General features: G+C 44.5%; 1 protein-coding gene across 12 annotated transcripts in view; it reads left to right on the top strand.

Moving 5' to 3' along the window:
- Positions 1-23,204, top strand: part of KIF21A (kinesin family member 21A) — a 725,937-nt gene that overhangs the window by 170,549 nt on the left and 532,184 nt on the right. For all 12 annotated transcript variants that reach the window (XM_069229749.1, XM_069229747.1, XM_069229752.1 and 9 more), the window contains exons 6-7: positions 428-595; positions 18,571-18,686. In XM_069229749.1, the coding sequence (XP_069085850.1) occupies positions 428-595; positions 18,571-18,686 (284 nt within the window). The remainder of the gene's footprint in view (positions 1-427; positions 596-18,570; positions 18,687-23,204) is intronic.

Genomic DNA, 23,204 nt, shown 5'->3' with positions numbered 1-23,204 from the left:
CCCGCTTTGAAATAATGCTTTGGAGGAGAGTATGTTGCAGATTTAAATATTTTAGGATTTGAGAGTCCGAGACCCACTTTTTAGATATTGGCAAACTCATACTTCGAAGAACCTCACTATCTGGGATTCTAATTTAGAGCTGCAGATTTGTTGGGCTCCTTAGGGAATTCATCACCCGCAAAATGGTTGCATGGAGCTTAGGGAGTGCTGGTACTCGATGTTTTTCGCTCGTGATGTGGTTTTTGGTCTTCCCATGCTGCCAATATCTTTAGGTTTGAAGTAAGTACGTTTATTTCACAAGAATAGTATGACATACGCCTGTATTTTGTTGTGTTTAGGAGCTTTCTTCGCTTTATAAAATATCATAGTTTATGATGGTTTGTCCTATTCTTACCTGTAAACTCTTCGTTCTGGGTGTTTGTTGCAGGACAACGAGACTGATAATCGAATGATATCGGAATCTTCTCAGATGAACGAATTTGAAACCCTTACTGCCAAGTTTCATTTTGTAGATCTAGCGGGATCTGAGAGATTAAAGCGCACAGGAGCCACTGGAGAGAGGGCTAAGGAGGGGATTTCCATCAACTGTGGGCTGGTAAGTTGAAGTGATTTGTCTCCCAGAGCTGCTAATTAGCGTCTTTATTTCTTGGCATTCTGTGTGCAATAATCCCCGTCGTGCAAATGCTTTGTGATGCAGCGAACAAAGGTTTCAGTTCCATAGCACGTAAATGCCATCCCAGACTGGATGCAAGTAAGATTTCGCTTCTTGGCAACAAACAATTCGGCTGTTTTTTTTGTTTTTGTTTTATAGTAAACCATGTCGTTCAGGTTGTCTATATTTGAAATATAATAAATCGATGCACTAGCAGGCTATTTGCTGATTTCGAAATACATGAACATTTTAATGTTATAGTTAACTTCCTCGCTTAAAATTACAATATGTCAGAAAGTTGATCTATTTATGATATATTTAACCCTTTTTTAATTTAATTATGCCTTCATTTCGAACACCATATGGTGCAGGTTGCAGCCAAAAGGTTAACATATGCAAAACTTTACTTTTAGTACTATATGTCTGGGATATGTTCTATTGAACTATATATTATGTAGGCATCATACATGTATTCGTTCAGTACATCTTTTCAGGTATAACTTTGGTCTGTCTGCTTGAATAATAGTGTTGTCCGATATGGTGAAAATTATGAACAGCCACCCCCCTTTGATAACGATAAATCCGCAACGGCACTATTTTTAGGTCTCCTCTACACACAGCTTTAGCTACTTGTGGGTAAACAGACTTCTATTCAGTATAAGTTTTGAATGGATTTTGTATCCGATCCTTGCTCGTGATTTGATGGCTTTCTGGTCTCTCTCAGTTCTCTGTTCTTAATCCAGTGGCTTTCCATCTTGTGTTTGTCCTGCCAAAAAAGTGTTTCGGTTTCACCATCTTTTGATTAGATTAGTTGTATTCTTTCTTTTGCTGCTGGTTTGTGGGTCCACTTTTTTTTTTTAAAAACCTTTATTTCAACACTCCATGGTAGTGAATTGCTTTGCTTGCACTCGCCTGCGCGTATTCAAACCACACATCCTTTCCCTAACGATCTCTTTCTCCTCTCCCACTTGTCCTTTGATTTCCAGTCCTGCTCCCTGTTTTTTAAATGTATTCATGTTTGTAAATGTCATGTCAATTTTCCAAAGGGCCCACTTTCTATCTGATTATCTACCACTTCCCACACTCATACGTCGCTCGGTGGTGCTCACAGTCCCAATCCCCATTTTTCGATATATATATATATATATATATATATATGTGTGTTCGATGGCATGTGTAGCTGCAGATACACATGCTGTGTATTATCCTGCCATCTAGTGTTTGGCTCGGAGTGTTACAAGTTGTTTTTCTTCGAAGAAGTCTTTTCGAGTCACAAGACCGAGGAACTCCTCCCTTTCGGCTCCATTGCGCATGGGCTTCGACTCCATCTTAGAATGTTTTCTTTCTGCCATCGGGTTCAGACGTGTTCCTCTTCGATCTGTATTTCGAATTGGGAAAGTTAGCTAATCATCGAAAAATAGACGGTCTTGTTCGTGCTCGGTACCGGTTTAGTGTTAGTACATCGACACCGATAGAAGAAGGGCTCGGGCGGCCCTTCAGGGCTTCCAGTCCTCAGCGGGGCCTGGTCGGCCCGACCGCATCCATCGTCGAAACTCATGGTCCGGACCCCCTTCCGCTTCTGCCCGAATTGCCACGCCAAGTATCCTTATACAGACCAACATTTGGTCTGTAATCTGTGTCTATCACCGGAACACAGGGAGGATACTTGCGAGGCCTGTCGGGCATTTTGATAGAAAAAGACCCTACGCGATCGAAGAGCCAGAAGACTTCAAATGGCATCGACACCGGCCGAACAGATTGACGTCTAGGAGGAGGAAAGAATCTCCATTCAGGAATCTGACTCGGACGACTCCGAAAGTGAGCTACCGACGGCACAACAAAAAACTGTGAGTAAAACTGCCCCGGCAAAGACTCACTCCAAAATCATAAAGGCCAAGGGGATGCCACCGCCAACAGGCCATGGCTTAACCTGAAAACACAGTGACCAACCAACAACACCAAAAAAGGCCTCACAACAGCCAAAGACATCCGACTCCGGTCGAGATACCGTCTCCGAACCATCTCGGCACCGAGAGTTCGACACACCCAAGGTGAAAAAGGTTTCCTCGGAGCCGAAACAGACTGTTCCGAAACCTTCGGTGTCGAAAAAGGCAGCCTCAGAGCTGAAAATAGGCTCCTACACAGAAGAGCACGGACTTTCCAGCCAAATGCAAGAGCACAGATTTGAGCAGGAATTAAGTATGGGAGAACCAGACCATACTCAAAGGAGGCTGCACATCCAGAAAGAGACTGGTAAAATACAAACTCTTCATCCTATTAAAATAAAAAGAAAGCTAGCATTTCAGGAGTCGGAAATGCAGCCAAAGGCAAAGGTGGCAAGAGACAAAACACCACCCACTCCTGTGGTGGTTTAGGCCTCAATTTCAAACTCTACATATATTTTTTCAGTCTGCCACCAGATGGAGAATCTAAAAAAGTGCACATTTTTAGCAAAAAGATTTTCCTTTTGGCAGAGCAGTCTTCTGTTTCCTGGGCGATTAGTCCTCTGGTGAAATATTCTCATAGACTCTTGTAGCTGGCAAAGAAGACAACCGCTAAATCAACATGTAATTTGCTCATTAGGATGGTGTCTGATAATACAGAAGTTTCCAAATATCAAAATGAGCATTTCTAGAATCCAGTGACTCCATAATTCTCAAATTGGAGTCTGATGTGATTTACTGTATGTATTCCTGGTTATGCTTCATGACGTTATTGAGCAATTTATAAGCAAACATATTTGTTATATTTTTTGGAAATCTGGTTGATGAAGCATCATGGAAATTCATAGCTGTCAAAAATTCTGCCAGATATTTGGAGTTACTGTCTTCCTCAAACCCATCTCTCAACTGCGAGGGGGCTTTTGGGCTTTTATGGTTTTGGGAGTCAGCCAAGATAGCAGAAGAAAACACTGTTTTCATCATATATGTGTGTATATATATATGTTAATAATATAATGTTCGATGGCATGTGTAGCTATACACATGCTATGCATATTCTGCCATCTAGTGTTGGGCTCGGAGTGTTACAAGTTGTTTTTCTTCGAAGAAGTATTTTCGAGTCACGGGATCGAGTGACTCCTCTTCGGCTCCATTGCGCATGGGCATCGACTCCATGTTAGATTGTTTTCTTTCCGCCATGGGGTTCGGACGTGTCTCTTTTCTCTCCGATAGTTCGAGTTGGGAAAGTTCTATAACTTGTTAAATTTAGTTGGTATTGTTTCGATCGCGTAACATCTCTCGTCGACACTTGGATACCGTCGGATCAAACATCTTTATTCGCCCTTCGTGGCGCCCACGCCCAACTCGGGCCTGGTCCGGCCGACTGCATGGAAGCCTCATGGACCGGACACCATTCTGCTTTTGTCCTCAGTGCCACGCCAAATTTCCATATACAGACCAACATCTAGTCTGTAATCTCTGTCTCTCCCCAGACCATCAAGAGGAAAGCATAGAACGTCTCGACAACGAGGAAGAGGAGATCGTGCGCACCGCAATCTCCATCCGAGGGTCCCACTCTGAGCAGGAGTCTGAGGAGGACAGACCGGTCACGGCAGGAAAGCAAGTGAGTACGCCTGCCCCTGTCCCATCCAAGCCCAAACATAAGGCCTTGGGAACACCACTGCCGGAAGACCATGGCTCGACCCGCAAAAAGACCTTTGGTGACCATGCAACAACTTCAGCACCGAAAAATGCCACGCCACTGAAGCCTTCGGACTCGAGCCGAAACACTGGCTCCGAAACTAGCAGACATCGAACCTTAATGTCGAAACCTCGAAAATCGCTCTTGGAGCTGAGGCCAACATCCACTCACAGCCTTTCGATCCCGAACAACATATTCGGAGCCGAAAAGGCCAGTTTATGCGGAGGAACATGGACTTTCCAAAGTACTTAAAGAAAGCCATAGATTTTCGGAGGAACACATACAAATGGAGGACATTGACGAAAGGCAAGCCAGAATTCACATTCACAAGGACACTGGCAAGATCATAACTGCACCTCCTCTGAACCCTAAGAGGAAGCTGGCCTTTCAGGAACATTTAGACACTGCTCAGCCACCAGCTAAAGTGCCAAAGCCTAAACAAAGATCCCCACCTCCACAATTTTCGTTGTCTCCTCATTCTCCTCACCTGCTTGTCTCTCCACCCACTACTCCCACACCTGCACAGTCTCCTGCACATTCTTTCGATTCACAACAAGACAATGTGGATCCATGGGATCTCTATGATCCAGATCCCATTCCTGATTACAGCCCAGACTGCTACCCCTCCAATTCATCACCACCGGAAGATAGCACCGGATGCACTCATGTTCTGGCTAGGGCGGCATCCTACCACAATGTTGCCATGCACACCGAGCCCTTAGAGGATGATTTTCTCTTTAAGACATTATCCTCCACACACACTACCTACCAGTCCCTTCCCATGCTTCCAGGCATGTTAAAGAATGCACACCAGATATTTCAATAGCCAGTCAAAGCCAGGATAATTACTCCCAGAGTGGAGAAAAAGTATAAACCACCTCCCTCTGATTCGGCATTCATTACACAACTTTCTCCTGATTCTGTAATTGTAAGAACGGCCAGAAAGAGAGCCAACTCCCAGTCATCTGGTTATGCACCACCACCAGACAAGGAGAGCAGAAAATTTGATGCTGCTGGCAAAAGGGTAGCATCGCAGGCAGCCAACCAATGGAGGATAGCCAACTCCTAAGCACTATTGGCTAGGTATGATAGGGCCCACTGGGACGAGATGAAGGATATCATACAACATCTCCCCAAAGACCAACAAAAAAGGGCACACAAATAGTTGAGGAAGGGCAGCCTATTACCAATAACCAAATTAGATCAGCCCTAGATTCAGCAGGCACAGCAGCTAGAACAATGAATACTGCTGTTACTATACGGAGACACGTATGGCTCCGGTTGTCATGGTTTAAGCCTGAAATTCAACAGGCAGTCCTTAATATGCCGTTCAATCAAAAACAGCTTTCTGATGGATACAACTACCTGTGGATTCCTCACCTAATGAATACTCCCATGGCGCCAGCATTCAACGGAAATCTTCTTCCTAGTCTCTGCACGTCGACGAGGACGTCACTCTAGCCCACGCGACGCCGTCTGACGTCATACAGGCAATAAGAGGTCCTCGACGACGTGCCGACGTCAGTTCCCTTTTTTCCGTGCATTCGAAACGGTTATCTTCGAGGGCGCAACTGTTACTTTTGTGGTTACAGTGTATTTTTTGCTGCGTAGTCCTTCTCTGCAGTAATAATGTCGCAGAGAAAGTCGGGTTTCAAGCCTTGTCGAGAGTGTGGGGGCAAGATGTCAGTTACAGATCCTCACTCCGACTGCCTTTGGTGTTTGAGCTCCGACCACGACGTCTCAACTTGCGATTCATGCCAGCACATGAATCCGAAGGCCCTCAAGGAACGTGAGGCTAAGTTGTTTATGGCGAAGTCGAAGAAAGAAAAGCATCACAAGAAGTCTTCTTCGCCAAGGCATCGGCGTCATCGAGACTCCCGGCGCCGTAGAGATTCACGGCGCCATTCAAGCAAGGAGACTCGTTCCAGGTCGCCTTCGGATCGGCGCCGGAGGACTTGGGAGGTCAGTCCCACGGTCACGCCGCATCCGTCGACGCCGTTGCCCTCTCCGGCGTCACCGACTTTACCTGGGCAGGCGTCGGTGATTGAGGTGATGCAGCCTCTTGTGTTGTCTCCGGCGTCGCAGACGTCGAGGCCGGCATCGGGGTCGCCTTCGATACAGGCACCCCAGTATCCGGCTTTTCCCTCCCCTGGAGCCGATAGTACCGCATTCCTAAATGCGATGTATACCATCTTCCAACAGATGGCTCCAGGGGGTGCTCCGGCTGGTCCTTTGGCCTTTTCATTGGGTGATCCTGCGCCTCTACGGCCGGCACCCTTTATGCCCTTTCTCCCTTTTGGGAACGTGGGCTCGGCGCCGGTGGCCGCGCCGGTGGCCGCTCCGGTGGCTTCAGAGGGATTGGCCCCGGAGATTTCCATCCCGTCGACGTCGGGATTTCGTCCTGTGACTCTGGTGGGTCCATCTGCTCCAAGTTCTCTTCGTCCTGCTCTTTCATCAGCGTCGAAGTTGCCTGTGGCGCCGGACGCGGCGTCGGTTGCTTCTGGGGATCGGCGCCGATCTTCGACTTCGGCGGAGGCCATGCCGACTCCGCGTATCGAGCAGAGGCTACATTCGAGGAGACGGGCTCTTCGTCTATTGGAAGAGCAGGAGTACCAACGAGTCCTGGAGGAAGGAGAACTGGAGGACTCTGGTGATGGGCTGCATGGTCTGGATACAGCCAGTGGGCTGGACACTTCCCCTGAGTGGGATCTTTCGTCTCCAGGGGAATATACGGAGGAGGCGGCTTCCTTTCACGCTGTAGTACGGAAGGCAGCTAACTTTCTGGACCTGCCTTTGCCGGTGGCAGAGGCGAAGCAGAATCTTCTAACGGAGGTGCTACATCCGGCCTCTGCTGCAGCGGAGCCTCTCTTGCTGTTTAATGAGGCTTTGCTTGATCCGGTGCTAGAGGTGTGGAAGAGGCCAGTATCTTCCTCAGCGGTTCATAGGGCTGTGGCCAGGAGGTATCGAGCTGCGCCATCTGACCCTGGCTTTCTTTCTAGACACCCGACACCGGAGAGCTTGGTGGTGCAAGCCTCCTGTTCATCAAAATCAGCGCCTGGATCTTTCCCGACGGCGCCTGGAGACAGGGACTCGAAAAAGCTGGATGCGCAGTCCAAGAAATGTTTTTCATCCTGCAGTCTGGCGTTGAAGGCCACCAACGCAACTTGCATTCTGGGGAGATACATCCATGCTCTTATGGATGACATTTCATCATCATTTACGGAGCTTCCCCAGGGTCTTTTGGATGTTGTTTCGGACGCCCAGGCTGCCGCGACCCAGATTATTCAGTCTGGGCTGGACACGACCGACTCAGTGGCTAGGGCAATGGGCACGGCTGTGGTGGCAAGGAGACAGGCCTGGCTCCGTAATTCGGGGTTTTCTGCGGATGTGCAGTCAACCCTATTGGACCTCCCGTTTGATGGGGACAAACTGTTTGGGGCCAAGGCAGATTCGGCCTTGGAGCGATTTAAGAAGAGCAGGGCCACAGCCAAATCGTTAGGGCTCCAAGCTCCTTCTTCCTCTGCCTCTTCCAGATTTTTCAGGAGGTTTTGTGGATTTGGGCGTGGCTCTTCCTCCTCTTCCTTTCGGGGGAGATTCCAGCAACCTGCCTCTTCCCATCCCTATAGATCTTTTAGAGGGAGAGGTAGGGCCCGCACCAGAGGAGCCTCTCAGCAGCACTCTGCCTCTTCCTCGTCCTCTGGAGGGGTGCAGCAGGGAAAGCAGCCTTAGGCTTCCACCATTTCCCACTCACTCCTCTCCTGTAGGGGGAAGATTACGGCATTTTCTCCGCAAGTGGAAGACTATTACAACGGACACTTGGGTTCTCAGTATTGTGGGAAAAGGCTACACCCTTCCCTTTCGGGAGTTCCCGCCCCCCATCCCGCCTCGCCCATCTTATTGTTCAGAAGAACACCTCTTGTTGCTAGAACAGGAGGTACAAGTCCTCCTTTCAAAGGGCGCTGTGGAGTTGGTCCCAGAGCAGGAAAGGGGTCGAGGTTGTTTCTCAAGGTATTTCCTGATTCCCAAGAAGGATGGTCGGTTGAGACCAATCCTGGATCTGAGGATCTTGAATTGGTTCCTCAAACAGGAAAAGTTCAAGATGCTGACCCTAGCTCAGGTGCTTTTGGCGTTGAACAAGGAAGATTGGATGGTGTCTGTCGACTTGCAGGATGCTTACTTTCATATCCTGATACTCAAGTCGCACAGGAAGTATCTCCGGTTTGTGGTAGGATCGCAGCACTATCAGTTTGCGGTCCTTCCGTTTGGTCTTACTTCAGCACCTCGAGTCTTCACGAAGGTGATGTCGGTGGTTGCGGCAGAGCTCAGAAGGAAGGGGATAGCAGTATTCCCTTACTTGGACGACTGGTTGATCAAAGCCAAGTCTCCGGAGCTTGTGTTGCATCATCTGCAGTCAACGACTCAGTTGTTGTTCGACCTGGGCTTTTCGGTGAACGAGCCCAAATCTCACCTGGAGCCCTCTCAGCGCCTCCTGTTCATAGGGGCAGTACTGGATACAACATTGAGTCGAGCCTTTCCTCCGCCTCAGCGGATTCAAGATATTCAGGAATTGGTTCCAATGATTCGAAGTGGAGCGGTAGTTCCAGTCCTCAAGGTCCTTCGTCTGCTCGGTCTGTTTGCCTCCTGCATTCTGTTGGTCACGCATGCTCACTGGCACATGAGGGCTCTTCAGTGGTGCCTCCGAAGGCAGTGGTCTCAACACAAAGGAGATCTATAAGGTGCTGTCAAGATCTCCAGAGATGCTGCTGTGGACTTGAAGTGGTGGATTGCGAGCAACAATCTTTCACAAGGAAAGCAGTTCGCGCAGTCGCCACCAGTGGCCACGGTCATAACGGATGCTTCCACTCTAGGGTGGGGAGCTCATCTGGGGGATCTGGAGATCAAAGGCCTTTGGTCTCCAGAGGAACAGATGTTTCATATCAATCTGTTAGAGTTACGGGCTGTACGTCTGGCTCTCAAGGCCTTCCTCCCTTCCCTTCGTGGTCAGTCGGTACAGGTCCTGACGGACAATACTACCACAATGTGGTACATAAACAAACAGGGAGGAGTAGGGTCTTACCTTCTCTGCAGAGAAGCTCTTCGACTATGGTCCTGGGCAAAGGACCATCAGATTTGCTTGGTAGCAAATCATCTGGCCGGGGTCTTGAATGTACGTGCGGACGGTCTCAGTCACCAATTCTCGGCAGACCACGAGTGGCGTCTCCATCCAGATCAAGCCCGTTTGATCTTCCAAAGGTGGGGGTTTCCTCGGGTAGATCTGTTTGCCACTCTGGAGAACGCGTATTGTCCGTTATTCTGCAGCCTCCAGTATCCGATGCAGGGAGCGTTGGGGGACGCGTTTCAAATAACCTGGTGCGGCCAGTTGCTTTACGCGTTTCCTCCCATACCCTTGATTCCTCTAGTATTGAGGAAGATTCGCCAAGACCGGGCGCTAGTCATCTTAATAGCTCCGGATTGGCCAAGGAGGGTGTGGTACTCCGACCTTCTCCAACTCTCAATGTGCCCTCCGCTCCGTCTCCCTTTCAGGGCAGACCTCCTCTCGCAGTCGCAGGGGCAGGTTTTACACCCCAACCTCCAGAATCTGCACCTACATGCCTGGAGATTGAACGGGGCAACCTGAGTTCCTTCTCTCTTCCGCCTGATGTAGTGGATGTTATATTAGCGGCCACGTGACACTCCACTAAATCTATCTACGCTAATAGGTGGTCTAAATTTGTTGCGTGGTGTGGAGAGAGACAGATTGATCCCTTACATGCACATCTATCGGACGTTTTGTCTTTTGCTCTGTCTCTAGCGCAGAAAGGTTGTGCAGTGACTACCATTAAGGGTTATTTGTCGGCCTTGTCAGCCTTCATTTGTCTTCCAGACCAACCATCGTTATTTAAATCCCCTATTGTTATCAGATTCTTGAAAGGTCTTCTAAATAAATATCCTCCAAAACCATTTGTTATGCCGCAATGGGATTTGTCCTTGGTCCTGACTTTCCTTATGGGGTCCCCTTTTGAGCCTATGCATTCTTGCCCCTTAAGGTATTTGGTTATAAAAACAGTTTTCCTGGTAGCTATAACATCTGCAAGGAGAGTGAGTGAGTTGCAGGCCTTATCGGTAAAGCCCCCTTATACAACTTTTTATGGGGATAAGGGGGTGTTGAGGACCAAGGCTACTTTCCTCCCGAAGGTTGTTTCACCGTTCCATTTGGCTCAGACAATTACTTTGTCCACGTTCTATCCTCCGCCTCATCCTTCTAAAGAGGAAGAAAGACTGCACCGTCTGGACCCAAAGAGGGCGTTGAGCTTCTTTATTGATAGAACAAAGGATTTCAGTCTGGAGGATCAGCTGTTCATCGGTTACGTGGGCAAGAGGAGAGGAAAGGCAGTCCACAAGAGAACACTCTCCAGGTGGGTTGTTCTTTGCATTAAAATCTGTTACTCTTTGGCAAAGAAGGATCCTCCTGAGGGCATTAGAGCTCATTCCACCAGAGCTAAGTTGGCCACTTCGGCCTTTGCCAGAGGTGTTCCTGTGGTCGACATCTGCAAGGCCGCAACTTGGTCGTCCCTTCACACTTTTGCGAAACATTACTGTTTGGACTCTGAGGTCAGAAGGGACGGCCATTTTGCACGGTCAGTGCTGCAGGATTTCTTGGTTTGACCATTTAGGCACCCGCCACCGGGCGTGGTACTGCTTTGGGACTCTATTCATTAGGTGAGGAATCCACAGGTAGTTGTATCCATCACAAGAACGAGTTACTTACCTTCGGTAACGACTTTTCTGGTGGATACATTAGCTACCTGTGGATTCCTCACGGTCCCACCCGCCTCCCCGTTGCCTTTCTGGTCTTACCAAGTAATCCTTGAGTGCGCTCCTCTTGGTCTTCAAGGTTGCAATAGATGTTGTATATATGGATACTTGTGTATATTTATCTGTATATATATATGAATATATCTTTGTGTATATACATGATTTGCATATATTTGTTCGTTTAAAAAAAAAAAAAAAAAAGAGTTAGATTAAATTTACAGCTATTCATTGCAATATTGTGTATTTTACAAGGTTATGGGATGTTGCCTTGCTCTTTCATTGCATTGGGTTGTTGTTCTCATGCACGTAAAAAATGTTGGTACTGACGTCGGCACGTCGTCGAGGACCTCTTATTGCCTGTATGACGTCAGACGGCGTCGCGTGGGCTAGAGTGCCGTCCTCGTCGACGTGCAGAGACTAGGAAGAAGATTTCCGTTGAATGCTGGCGCCATGGGAGTATTCATTAGGTGAGGAATCCACAGGTAGCTAATGTATCCACCAGAAAAGTCGTTACCGAAGGTAAGTAACTCGTTCTTTTGGCCCTGAAGTAGATACGGCTATTGAGAAAATGAAAAAAGACTCAGACACCGCTAAGGCCATGGGTGCTTTATATACAACACAATACAGGGGATCCTTTCGGAAACCTCAATACAGAGTTGGTTTTAGAGCCCAAACACCTGAGGCATCCACCTCACGATCAAAGTCAACCTACCAACCTCAATACCAACAAGGTGGGTTTAAAAGTAATTACAGAGGCCACTTCCCCAGAGGCAAGGGAAATTATCAGCCACCAAAACAAGCCTCACAGCCAAAAACAGTGACTTACTCCATCTCTTCCCAACTCACACCTCACCTGTGGGGGGAAGACTGCAAAAGTTCCACAGCAATTGGCTACCCATTACAACCGACAGCTGGGTATTATCTATTATCTGCAATGGTTATTGCATATAATTAACACACATTCCCCCAAATATACCTCCAAAACCACACAATCTCTCCTCCCAACATATCTCAATGTTGTAAGAAGAAGTGAAATTGCTGTTACTCAAAAAAGCCAAAGAGCTTGTACCACAACATCAGATAGGAACAGGGGTTTACTCACTGTACTACTTATTCCCAAAAAATAAGGAACCTTAAGACCAATATTAGATCTCAGAATTCTCAATCTTTACATCCTGTCAGAACACTTTCACATGGTAATACTACAGGATGTGGTCCCACTACTACAGCAGCAAGATTTCATGGCAACATTAGACCTCAAGGATGCGTATTTTCACATACCCATCCATCCAGCGCACAGAAAATATCTCAGGTTTGTAATTCAGGGAAAACATTACCAGTTCAAAGTGTTACCCTTCGGGATAACAACAGCTCCCAGAGTATTTACAAAATGCTTGTCAGTAGTAGCTGCTTACCTAAGAAGAGAACACATTCATGTCTTGCCATATCGCGACGATTGGTTAATAAAATCCAACAGTCATACACAGTGTCAAAACCATACACATTATGTAATACAAACCCTACATCACCCTATGGTTCTCCATAAACTACCAAAAAACCCACCTACAACCTGCGCAAATTCAACAGTATTTAGGAGCCACGCTAAATACACAAACAGCACTTGCAAGCCCAAGTCCACAAAGAGTGCAAGCATTTCACAATGTATTAGCACAAATTCAGCCAGGCCAACAGTACACGGTCAAATTTGTAATGAAACTGTTGGGCATGATGGCATTGTGCATCACCATTGTCCCAAATGCAAGATTAAACATCCTTTGCAAGACCCTGTGCCTCATCATACTTACAACAGATGCATCAATGATTGGATGGGGGTGCACCTCAACAATCAACATTCAAGGACAATAAGACGCCAAACAAAAACAATTTCACATAAATCACCTAGAATTGCTAGCCGTATTCCTAGCATTCAGAGCTTTTCAGCCTCTTCTCACTCACAAGAACGTCCTTGTGAAAACAGACAACATGACAACTATCTATTACCTAAACAAACAAGGAGGAACCCATTCATCTCAACTGTCCCTCCTAACCCAAAAGATTTGGCATTGGGCAATCCACAACAACATTCTCCTGGTAGCACAATACATTCCAGGAATGCACAACCAATTGACAGATGTTTCTCAGCCGAGATCATCAACAAACACACGAGTGGGAAATTCATCCCCAAGTGCTTCAGACTTACTTTCACCACTGGGGAATGCCAGACATAGACCTATTCGCCACCAGCGAAAACACAAAATGCCAAAACTTTGCATCCAGGTACCCACATCGGCTATCCAAGGGCAATGCTCTATGGATGAATTGGTCAGGGATATTTGCTTACTCTTTTCCCCTTCTCCTGCTCATTCCATTTCTAGTCACCAAACTGCGTCAAAACAAACTCAAACTCATACTTATAGCACCAACATGGTCACGTCAACCCTGGTACACAACACTGTTAGATCTGTCAGTGGTACCACATATCAAACTCCCCAACAGACCAGATCCGTTAGCGCGAAACAAACAACAGATCAGGCATCCAAATCCCAAAATACTCAATCTAGCGATTTGGCGCCTGAAGTCAGAGTTTGGATACCTACAACTACCAACTGAATGTATGGAAGTAATTAAACAGGCAACAAAACCCACTACCAGGGAGTGTTATGCAAACAAATGGAAAAGGTTTGTGTATTACTGTCAATCTAAACAAATTGCCCCTCTTTCAGCATCAATACAAGTCATTATATGTTATTTGCTTCATTTACAAAAAGCAAATCTAGCCTTTTCGTCCATTAAAATACATCTCACTGCGGTCTCTGCCTATTTTGCAAAATATACAACACAGCTCTTTATTTAGAGTCCTGTTATCATAACCTTCATGTTAGTATTAAAACGCATCATTCCACCTAGAACACCTCCAGTGCTTCCGTGTAATCTAAACATAGTACTCATACGACTCATGGGTCCACCATTTGAACCTATGCATTCATGTCAAATTCAATACCTAACATGGAAAGTTGCCTTCCTAGTTCCAATTACTTCATTAAGAAGAGTTAGTGAAATCCAAGCTTTCACTATTCAAGAACCGTTCATACAAGTACACAAACATAAAATTGTACTTCGAACACCCCCAAAATTTCTCCCAAAGGTTATATCACCGTTTCATATCAATCAAACAGTGGCACTACCAGTCTTCTTCCCACAGCCAGACTCTGTAGCAGAAAGAGCCCTGCATACATTAGACATTAAAAGAGCTCTAATGTATTACATACATAAAACAAAATCATTTAGGAAAACTAACAATTATTCGTGGCATTCCAAAAACCACATACTGGTAACCCTATTTCAAAGCAAGGGCTAGCTAGATGGATAGTAAAATGCATCCAAACATGTTACCTCAAAGCTAAAAGGCAGCTATTAGTTACACCTAAAGCACATTCTACCCGGAAAAAAGTGCTACAATGGCTTTCTTAGGAAACATACCAATGGCCGAAATCTGTAAAGCAGCCACTTTGTCAATACCTCATACATTTACCAAGCATTACTGTGTAGATATGTTAGCAACACAACAGGCCACAGTAGGACAGGCTGTACTAAGAAAACTATTTCAAACAACTTCAACTCCTACAGGCTGACCACCGCTTATGGGAGGTAAAACTGCTTTGTTGTCTATGCATAGCATGTATATCTGCAGCTACACATGCCATTGAACAGATGTACCCTGGGTAAGTGACATTTTCTATATATATATATATATATATATATATATATATATATATATATATATATATATATATATATATATATATATATATATATATATATATATATAGTTTGCATATGTACTATTGATATCTACATTTTCAGGCACAGGGAGATTAAATGGTTTGACCAGAATTGCAAGACTTGTCACGTTCCTATGCTATAATTCATTGATGATAGGAGCCTCAAGAGGAACTGTATTTGCGCCAGGCCAGTGAATGTACCCCTCTCTTGTATCACAGCCATCAAGAATTAGTAGTTGGTGCCTTTGAAAAGAGAGAATGTGTCTTCAACTTACAGAGTATCGTACTGATTTTCTGTGGTAGACAGCCTCCTCTTCAAAACGGCTTACCTTTCTTCCAAATATCTCAGCAATCAACCTCTCCTGTATCTTGCTTGGGGATACAGCTTTAGCTACACAGATGTAACCTGTAAAATAGAAAGACTGCTATCAGTACAAAAGTTTCACCTGGATGGTTATCCTCTTTTCATACCTTTGCTGTCTGAAATGCACTACAATTAGATATTTGTCTCCCACCTAACTATCCCCAGGAAGCAACTCAAGGACAGTTTGTTTGCATAGGCAGATCTTTCAGATGAGCCTTCCTGTTTTTGGTATTCTTCCTCCCTGCCTCCCACACATCACTTGCTTTTTTTTTTAACCAAAATGTTATTGATTTTCATTCAAAAACATATGGGAACATTTGCACAAGACAACGTTTACTGCCTCAACCATAAGCCCCCACCCTGCACGTATTTAATCTCACAGCTGCATTAGTCCTTAGTAGGGCCACCACTTGCCCCACTTTTACTTGTGTTTTGCAGGGCAGCCCCTTTCAGCGCACATCAATTCTTCCATTTTGGTTCAGCAGTCTACTGCCACTCTGCTAATGTTAGCAGCTTCATCTCACTCAGGTGTCTTTTGCATGTCCCTCTTGTCCAGTAGTGGTGTGTTTACATCCAAGAGGCGATCTCCACTGGATTGCAACTTTTTACGAAGGTCATGGCTGAGAGGTAGTGGCTCAAAATGAAGTCTGCACAATATCTCAAAGTATTTTTTACTCCCCACAAGAATGGATGAAATCTGCTCCATTCTGGGGAAATGTGTTAAGAACACCAAAATGACACTTACTTGTGTCCTGTCAGTGCTCATTGTGGATTACTAGCTGATGTCTTACAATATTTAGGATTCTAACTGCCACATACTCATCAACGGAAAGCTTTGCCACTTCCTCTTCTTAATGGTAGGCTAAGATGAATGCTTGTTTAAGACTAATCCTGTCTGGTTCACATCAGCCTTTCTATGTTCCTGAAACTTTGTAATTGATGGCAAGCCCCCTCTCAAGCGAAATGTTAATTGTTGCCTCAAATCAGCATTTGGGCTAATAAAATAATAATCACCAGAAAAGATCAAGTCACAAAACTGGACAACTTGCTCCCTCTTTTACAAGTTCGGTTTATATCCACAAGTTATTTTGAGCCATTCGCACCTCAAAGTCGTAGCACATTTTCTTAATGCAAATGAAATAGTGCTACACCCAGTCACATAAGGAGGCAACTTAGCAGGACTCTCCCATACAAATACATGTATGTGTTTGAACCCGTCTTTTGCTTTTTATCCTGTTATCTCTTGCAATTCGAGAAAAGTACCCTTGCCCTGCAAGCTTGGCTTGTGTAAGTCTAGGTATAATGAGTAATGTTTCCAGGCTAACGTTCTTGAGTTTTTGCTTGCAGCAATAACACTTTTCACTAAAGTGGTCATCGTTTTGTTCGTAGTGTGTCTTTAAAGAGAATTCACATTTTTGTTTTCTCTTTTTATTTTGGTTTGGGATTTGTGTAAATGTAATCTTATAGGGCAGTTAATCAAGTTTCTGCTGGGAGAACATTTTTAAAAAAGTTGTCCTTGGAGAGGGCACAATGATAAAACTAGGCAATGTGTTTGATTCTCACCAAGAAATGTGCATTTATAGGGCCACTTCTTGACCTCCACTCAAATTAACATGTCATGCCATGCTATGCAGAAAATGTTACTCTCTCTACAAGAACTTTACTCCCTCGCCTCTCCGAGGATGGTGTTGGAATTAGACTCTCCATTGGCAGAGAGATTGGGTGTCTCCTCTGGTGTTTAAAAAAATTGTAGTGGTGGACTGATCTATCTAACTTTCATAAGAATTTGACATGCGTCTGACCAAAGTTCGGATTATGAAAGATTCTTCATTTTCTTGCTAGTCAAGTGGTAACCCTTAAGTGTTGCTTTGTCTGTTTCACTTAAACATGTTTGAGTGCAGACCAGTACTAATCTAGAGGCTTGGTTTCACAATTAAGGTCAGACGCTCAGATTTATCTTTACAGTAAATTTTTATTAGCTGACAGAGAGGAAATGTCTCGGCACCTTTCAACAGAGATGCACTTTTGTAATGGATTTAGCATTGCATCATTAGATACTTCACTTGGCAATCCGTTTGGATTGGTAGCAGAAAGTTAATGCTAACAAACCTAAGTACATTTGGTTTACCCAGGTGAAAGAGGACCCACATAGTAAACTTTGCCCCATCCCAGAAGAATATTGTTTAACTACTTCACTGTTGCAGCTACAACTGAGATGTAATTCAGTAGCATAGGTAGACTGTCTCTTGCCTGCTGTACATGGAAAGGACGGAGTTCAGCCGCTGTATGCACTGCACATAGCAACCTACTCTGGTTGCACAGATTAGATTTCTTCGAAATCCAATATTTAAGCTCTATTCTGTAATAAGATTCACAGAACGTCTCTTGCCCACTGAAAAGGGCACATGGTTGTAATTTACATGCATTTAATTTCGTGGAGTTTGTGTACTAAACACTACTTACCAAACAATATTAAAACCTTCACATGTGTAAAGTTACACATTGTCTAGAAATCATCTCAATCATTAATGTGTAAGATTGTTTACTTCAAGGTGTTGCCTTTGCCTTGCAAAACTAAGATTCAAAACTAAACTGTGGTTATACATTTGTGTGCTATTTGTATTTGAAAATCAAAGAAATTAAATAATTCTTAAGAAATTAAATCTGTTTACCAATTTAAAGGTCTTGTAAACATCTGAACTAAAACTCCTGATATTTGGTGCTGGTAAATCAATTGTTCTATGGTATTTGAATTAGGTTTTGGTGAATCTGTAAGGCTCACATTTATATTCATTATGAGTTGCTGCTTAGTAATTGTAGCTTTATAGTTTTTTACGATTTCTTTTTTGGTGATATTTGGAGATTTATCCATTTGCTGTTATATCCTTATAGTGTTTGACAAAGCTAATGTTGGCCCTACAAACCTCTTAGGTTCGTGGGCTCTTGCGTACAGATAGTCCCTCAACGTGAAAACATGTGCTTCCTTAAATCTGGTAAGCACGGGCCCAAAAAAGTGGGGTCTGAGGACCACCATCTTTATGAGTTGTAGGGGTTTGAATCTATCCATGGGAACAAACATTTTCCTCTGAGAAACCTAACTTTTACGCATCATTTTGGCATAAAGACTTGATGGAGAGTCAGGGCCATGGTTATCCAAATAAACAAAGACAGTTTGGTTAATTGCTTACACATATTATGCAGCTCAAAGGGGAGGGATGTGTTTTTCTTTTATGTAGAAACAGTTTTTCATATTTATTGCTACAAACTCCTACCCTCAGTCAAGGTATTAACAACATACTTTTTGTCTGTTTTAGTTGGCACTTGGCAATGTTATAAGCGCACTAGGTGATAAGAGCAAGAGAGCTACCCATGTGCCATACAGAGATTCAAAATTGACAAGATTGCTTCAAGACTCTCTAGGGGGAAACAGGTGAGATATGTTTTGGCCATCATTCTTCATATCACACAAATCCCGGTATAATGCACTATATAAATCGTTGTGTTTTTTGACTATTTTATAATCTCCGTAAAATACAAAGTGTATTTAGGTATTTTGCTGACTTATTTATGTTTATTTTGGGAAGAAAAATCATGTTGGTTATCTGCATCACATTATAGTAGATTTGTCTTACATTAACTTACATGTCTCCTTTATTCTGGGTTTCTGATTAGCACAGACATTTGCAAAGCGTGCTACTGAACCAAGGGAGTTTTTTGTTGGTGTTGCAGGGAACACCAACACTAGATAAGGTGTCCCATCGGTCTTCTTGTTTGCTTCACCTTCAACCTAATAGTCCCTTGTTACCTAGCTTCATCAGTCTGGGGCGTGTTATCCAAAAATGGATGAATTGATCTAACATGACTGAACATGTACATTTCAAATCTTGAATGGACATATACAGATGAAGCAGGGGTAAAATATGGGAGAAATATTGACTGTTAGAGTTGATTCAGTATTGTTTATTCTATAGATAATGCATTTAAAATTGTAAAATGGCACATTAGTGGTAGGGACATGCATGTCTGCTGTTTGCCGAGTGGCCAGTGAGAGCTGTTGGGTAGTATGTTTTTTCACATCAGATGTTGTGTAACCGATCTTTACCCAGCTATCTTTGATGTGCTATAATCCTGCTCTTTCTTTTATGAATGCACTATTTTGAGGAATATACCACCTGTGTTGTGGACATTCAGCAGATCTCTGATGTTGCAGGTACATGCTTTCATTTGGATGGTTGTATTAGACTGGAGCATTAAAACTAGTTTGAAAGAGACAGTTTGTTGGGGATTCAGCTTCTTTTGCCTAAATTGTCAATGGTACATTTTCTGTGGGGCCTAATGACTGATTGGCACATAGTCCAAGTTCCCTTTTGTAGGAATTGTAATCGGTCTCTTCTTATCAATATTGTAGTAAATTTTGCAGTGGTTACATGCAACGCAGCATAAACATCTTTTAGATCTGGTGTGACATTAAGTTACATGTCTACTAAAGTGTCTAGGATTGAAAATGTTCTTTGCCCTTTGATGCATGCCAGGTTACAGATTTCCCTGATTGTCTTAGTGCGTATGCTGATTTATTGTGATTGAAGACTGTCCAGCTGTGAGCACCCTATAACCTCATATTGTACGCATCATATATACCTCTTTGATCCTCTGCCTCCTATCCATTTTACTCCAAGCTCACATTAGCACCTCAAGAGAACAAAGGGTTGAAGGGGAGATTGAGCTGTTTCAGTCACAATTCTACCTTTTTTTATTTTTTTTATTTTGCTATCGAAAACAATACAACAGCAGGTAGAGTACTGCAAAATGTTGGCCATCTCCTAAAGTCAGAGGCAAATAACAGGTACAGTTTCAAAGTGGGAGATTAGCCCAGCCTTATTAAAAACAGTGTGAGACTAAAGAGAAAAGAAAGGAGGAAAAAGAAGAGAGGAAAAATACATTGCATCAATGTGTATTAGAAGAATCAACAGTGTCAACAACTACCAGATAAGTGTAACATTGTAATAGTCCAAATTATCGCAAGAGAATGTAGTGGTAATTGTAAACGAAGAGTGGATGGAACAATGAGGGGGCGAGAATGAGGGCAACCTGAGCCATCGGTGAAAGAAGGGTCGACTGCAGGGCAGTCAATCGTGGTGGGGTTAAATAGACCAAATAGAGGGAGGACTCTTAAATCTGAAAAAGGTGTAGTGATCTAGTCCAGGTGGGGCAGGAGAAAAGTGGGAGTCCTCTGGACAGGAAGGAAACCAGTTGGCCCCAAATGTATTTTAATCCCCTCTGGGTGTTCATGCGTTCCAGGATTCAGGCGTTCCATAAGTGAGCATGCTGTTTCAGACATGGCAGCAAGAGCCATTTTAGCTGCCCCTAAGCAAAGCCAAGTGATTGACCTATCTCCTAGAGTCTTATGTTTAACCCCTTCGCTCCCAGGCCTTTTCCCCCTCCTGTGCCAGGCCTTTTTTTGCCTATTTGGGGCAGTTCGCGCTTAGGCCCTCATAACTTTTTGTTCACATAAGCTAACAAAGCCAAATTTGCGTCCTTTTTTTCCAACATCCTAGGGATTCTAGAGGTACCCAGACTTTGTGGGTTCCCTTGAAGGAGGCCAAGAAATTGGCCAAAATACAGTGAAAATTTCGTTTTCTTAAAAAAAAATGGAAAAAGTGGCTGCAGAAGAAGGCTTGTGGATTTCCCCCCGAAAATGGCATCAACAAAGGGTTTGTAGTGCTAAACTCAGCAGCTTCCTAGCTTTCAGGAACAGGCAGACTTGAATCAGAAAACCCAATTTTTCTACACAATTTTGGCATTTTACTGGGGCATACCCCATTTTTGCAATTTTTTGTGCTTTCAGCCTCCTTCCAGTCAGTGACAGGAATGGGCATGAAACCAATGCTGGATCCCAGAAACCTAACCATTTCTGAAAAGTAGACAAAATTCTGAATTCAGCAAGGGGTCATTTGTGTAGATCCTACAAGGGTTTCCTACATAAAATAAGAGCTGAAAAAGAAAAATATTGAAATTGAGGTGAAAAAAACATCAATTTTTCTCTATGTTTTACTCTGTAACTTTCCCCTGCAATGTCAGATTATGGAAAGCAATATACTGTTACGTCTGCTGGACTCCTCTGGTTGCGGGGATATATAGGGCTTGTAGGTTCATCAAGAACCCGAGGAACCCAGAGCCAATAAATGAGCTGCACCCTGCAGTGCCTTTTCATTCTATACCGGGTATACAGCAATTCATTTGCTGAAATATAAAGAGTAAAAAATTGCTATCAAGAAAACCTTTGCATTTCCAAAAAAGGGCACAAGATAAGGTGCTGAGGAGCAGTGGTTATTTGCACATCTCTGAATTCCGGGGTGACCATACAAGCATGTGAATTATAGGGAATTTCTCAAATAGATGTCTTTTTTACACACTCTCCTATATTTGGAAGGAAAAAATGTAGAGAAAGACAAGGGGCAATAGCACTTGTTTTGCTAATCTATGTTCCTCCAAGTCTCCCGATAAAAATGATACCTCACTTGCGTGGGTAGGCCTAGCGCCCGCGACAGGAAACGCCCCAAAGCGCAACGTGGACACATCGACAATTTTGGGAGAAAACAGAGGTGTTTTTTGCGAAGTGCCTACCTGTAGATTTTGGCCTCTAGGTCAGCCGGCACCTAGGGAAACCTACTAAACCTGTGCATTTCTGAAAACTAGAGACCTAGGGGAATCCAAGGAGGGGTGACTTGCGGGGCTCGGACCAGGTTCTGTTACCCAGAATCCTTTGCAAACCTCAAAATTTGGCTAAAAAAACACATGTCCCTCACATTTCTGTGGCAGAAAGTTCTGGAATCTGAGAGGAGCTACAAATTTCCTTCCACCCAGCGTTCCCCCAAGTCTCCCGATAAAAATGATACCTCACTTGCGTGGGTAGGCCTAGCGCCGGCAACAGGAAACACCCCAAAGCGCAACGTGGACACATCCTAAATTTTGGAAAAAAACAGAGGTGTTTTTTGCGAAGTGCCTACCTGTAGATTTTGGCCTCTAGCTCAGCCGGCACCTAGGGAAACCTACCAAACCTGTGCATTTCTGAAAACTAGAGACCTAGGGGAATCCAAGGAGGGGTGACTTGCGGGGCTCGGACCAGGTTCTGTTACCCAGAATCCTTTGCAAACCTCAAAATTTGGCTAAAAATACACGTTACTCACATTTCTGTGGCAGAAAGTTCTGGAATCTGAGAGGAGCCACAAATTTCCTTCTACCCAGCGTTCCCCCAAGTCTCCCGATAAAAATGATACCTCACTTGTGTGGGTAGGACTAGCGCCCACGAAAGGAAAGGGCCCAAAACACAACGTGGACACATCACATTTTTTTATAAAAAGCAGTGCCTACCTGTGGATTTTGGCCTGTAGCTCAGCAAACACCTGAGGAAACCTAGCAAACCAGTGCATTTTTGAAAACTAGAAACCCAGGGGAATCCAAGATGGGGTGACTTGCGGGGCTCTGACCAGGTTATGTTACCCAGAATACTTTGCAAACATCAAAATTTGGCCCAAAAAACACTTTTTCCTCTCATTTCGGTGACAGAAAGTTCTGGAATCTGAGAGGAGCCACAAATTTCCTTCCACCCAGCGTTCCCCTAAGTCTCTCGATAAAAATGGTACATCACTTCTGTGGGTAGGCCTAGCGCCCACAAAAGGAAATGGCCCAAAACACAACGTGGACACAACATATTTTTTCACAGAAAACAGAGGTGTTTTTTGCAAGGTGCCTACCTGTGGTGTTTGGCCTGTAGCTCAGCCGGCCCCGGGGGGGGGGGGGGGGCAGAAATGCCCTAAAATAAATTTGCCCCCCCAACCCCCACCCTCCCCCGCCGGGAGCGACCCTTGCCTACGGGGTCGCTCCCCCTGCGTGACATTGGCGCCAAAAAACAAATCCCCGGTGCCTAGTGGTTTCTGCCCCCTTGGGG

The sequence above is a fragment of the Pleurodeles waltl genome, chromosome 4_1 (assembly GCF_031143425.1).
Source record: "Pleurodeles waltl isolate 20211129_DDA chromosome 4_1, aPleWal1.hap1.20221129, whole genome shotgun sequence".
Classification (NCBI taxonomy): domain Eukaryota; kingdom Metazoa; phylum Chordata; class Amphibia; order Caudata; family Salamandridae; genus Pleurodeles; species Pleurodeles waltl.
This window is presented reverse-complemented; position numbering and strand designations above follow the sequence as displayed.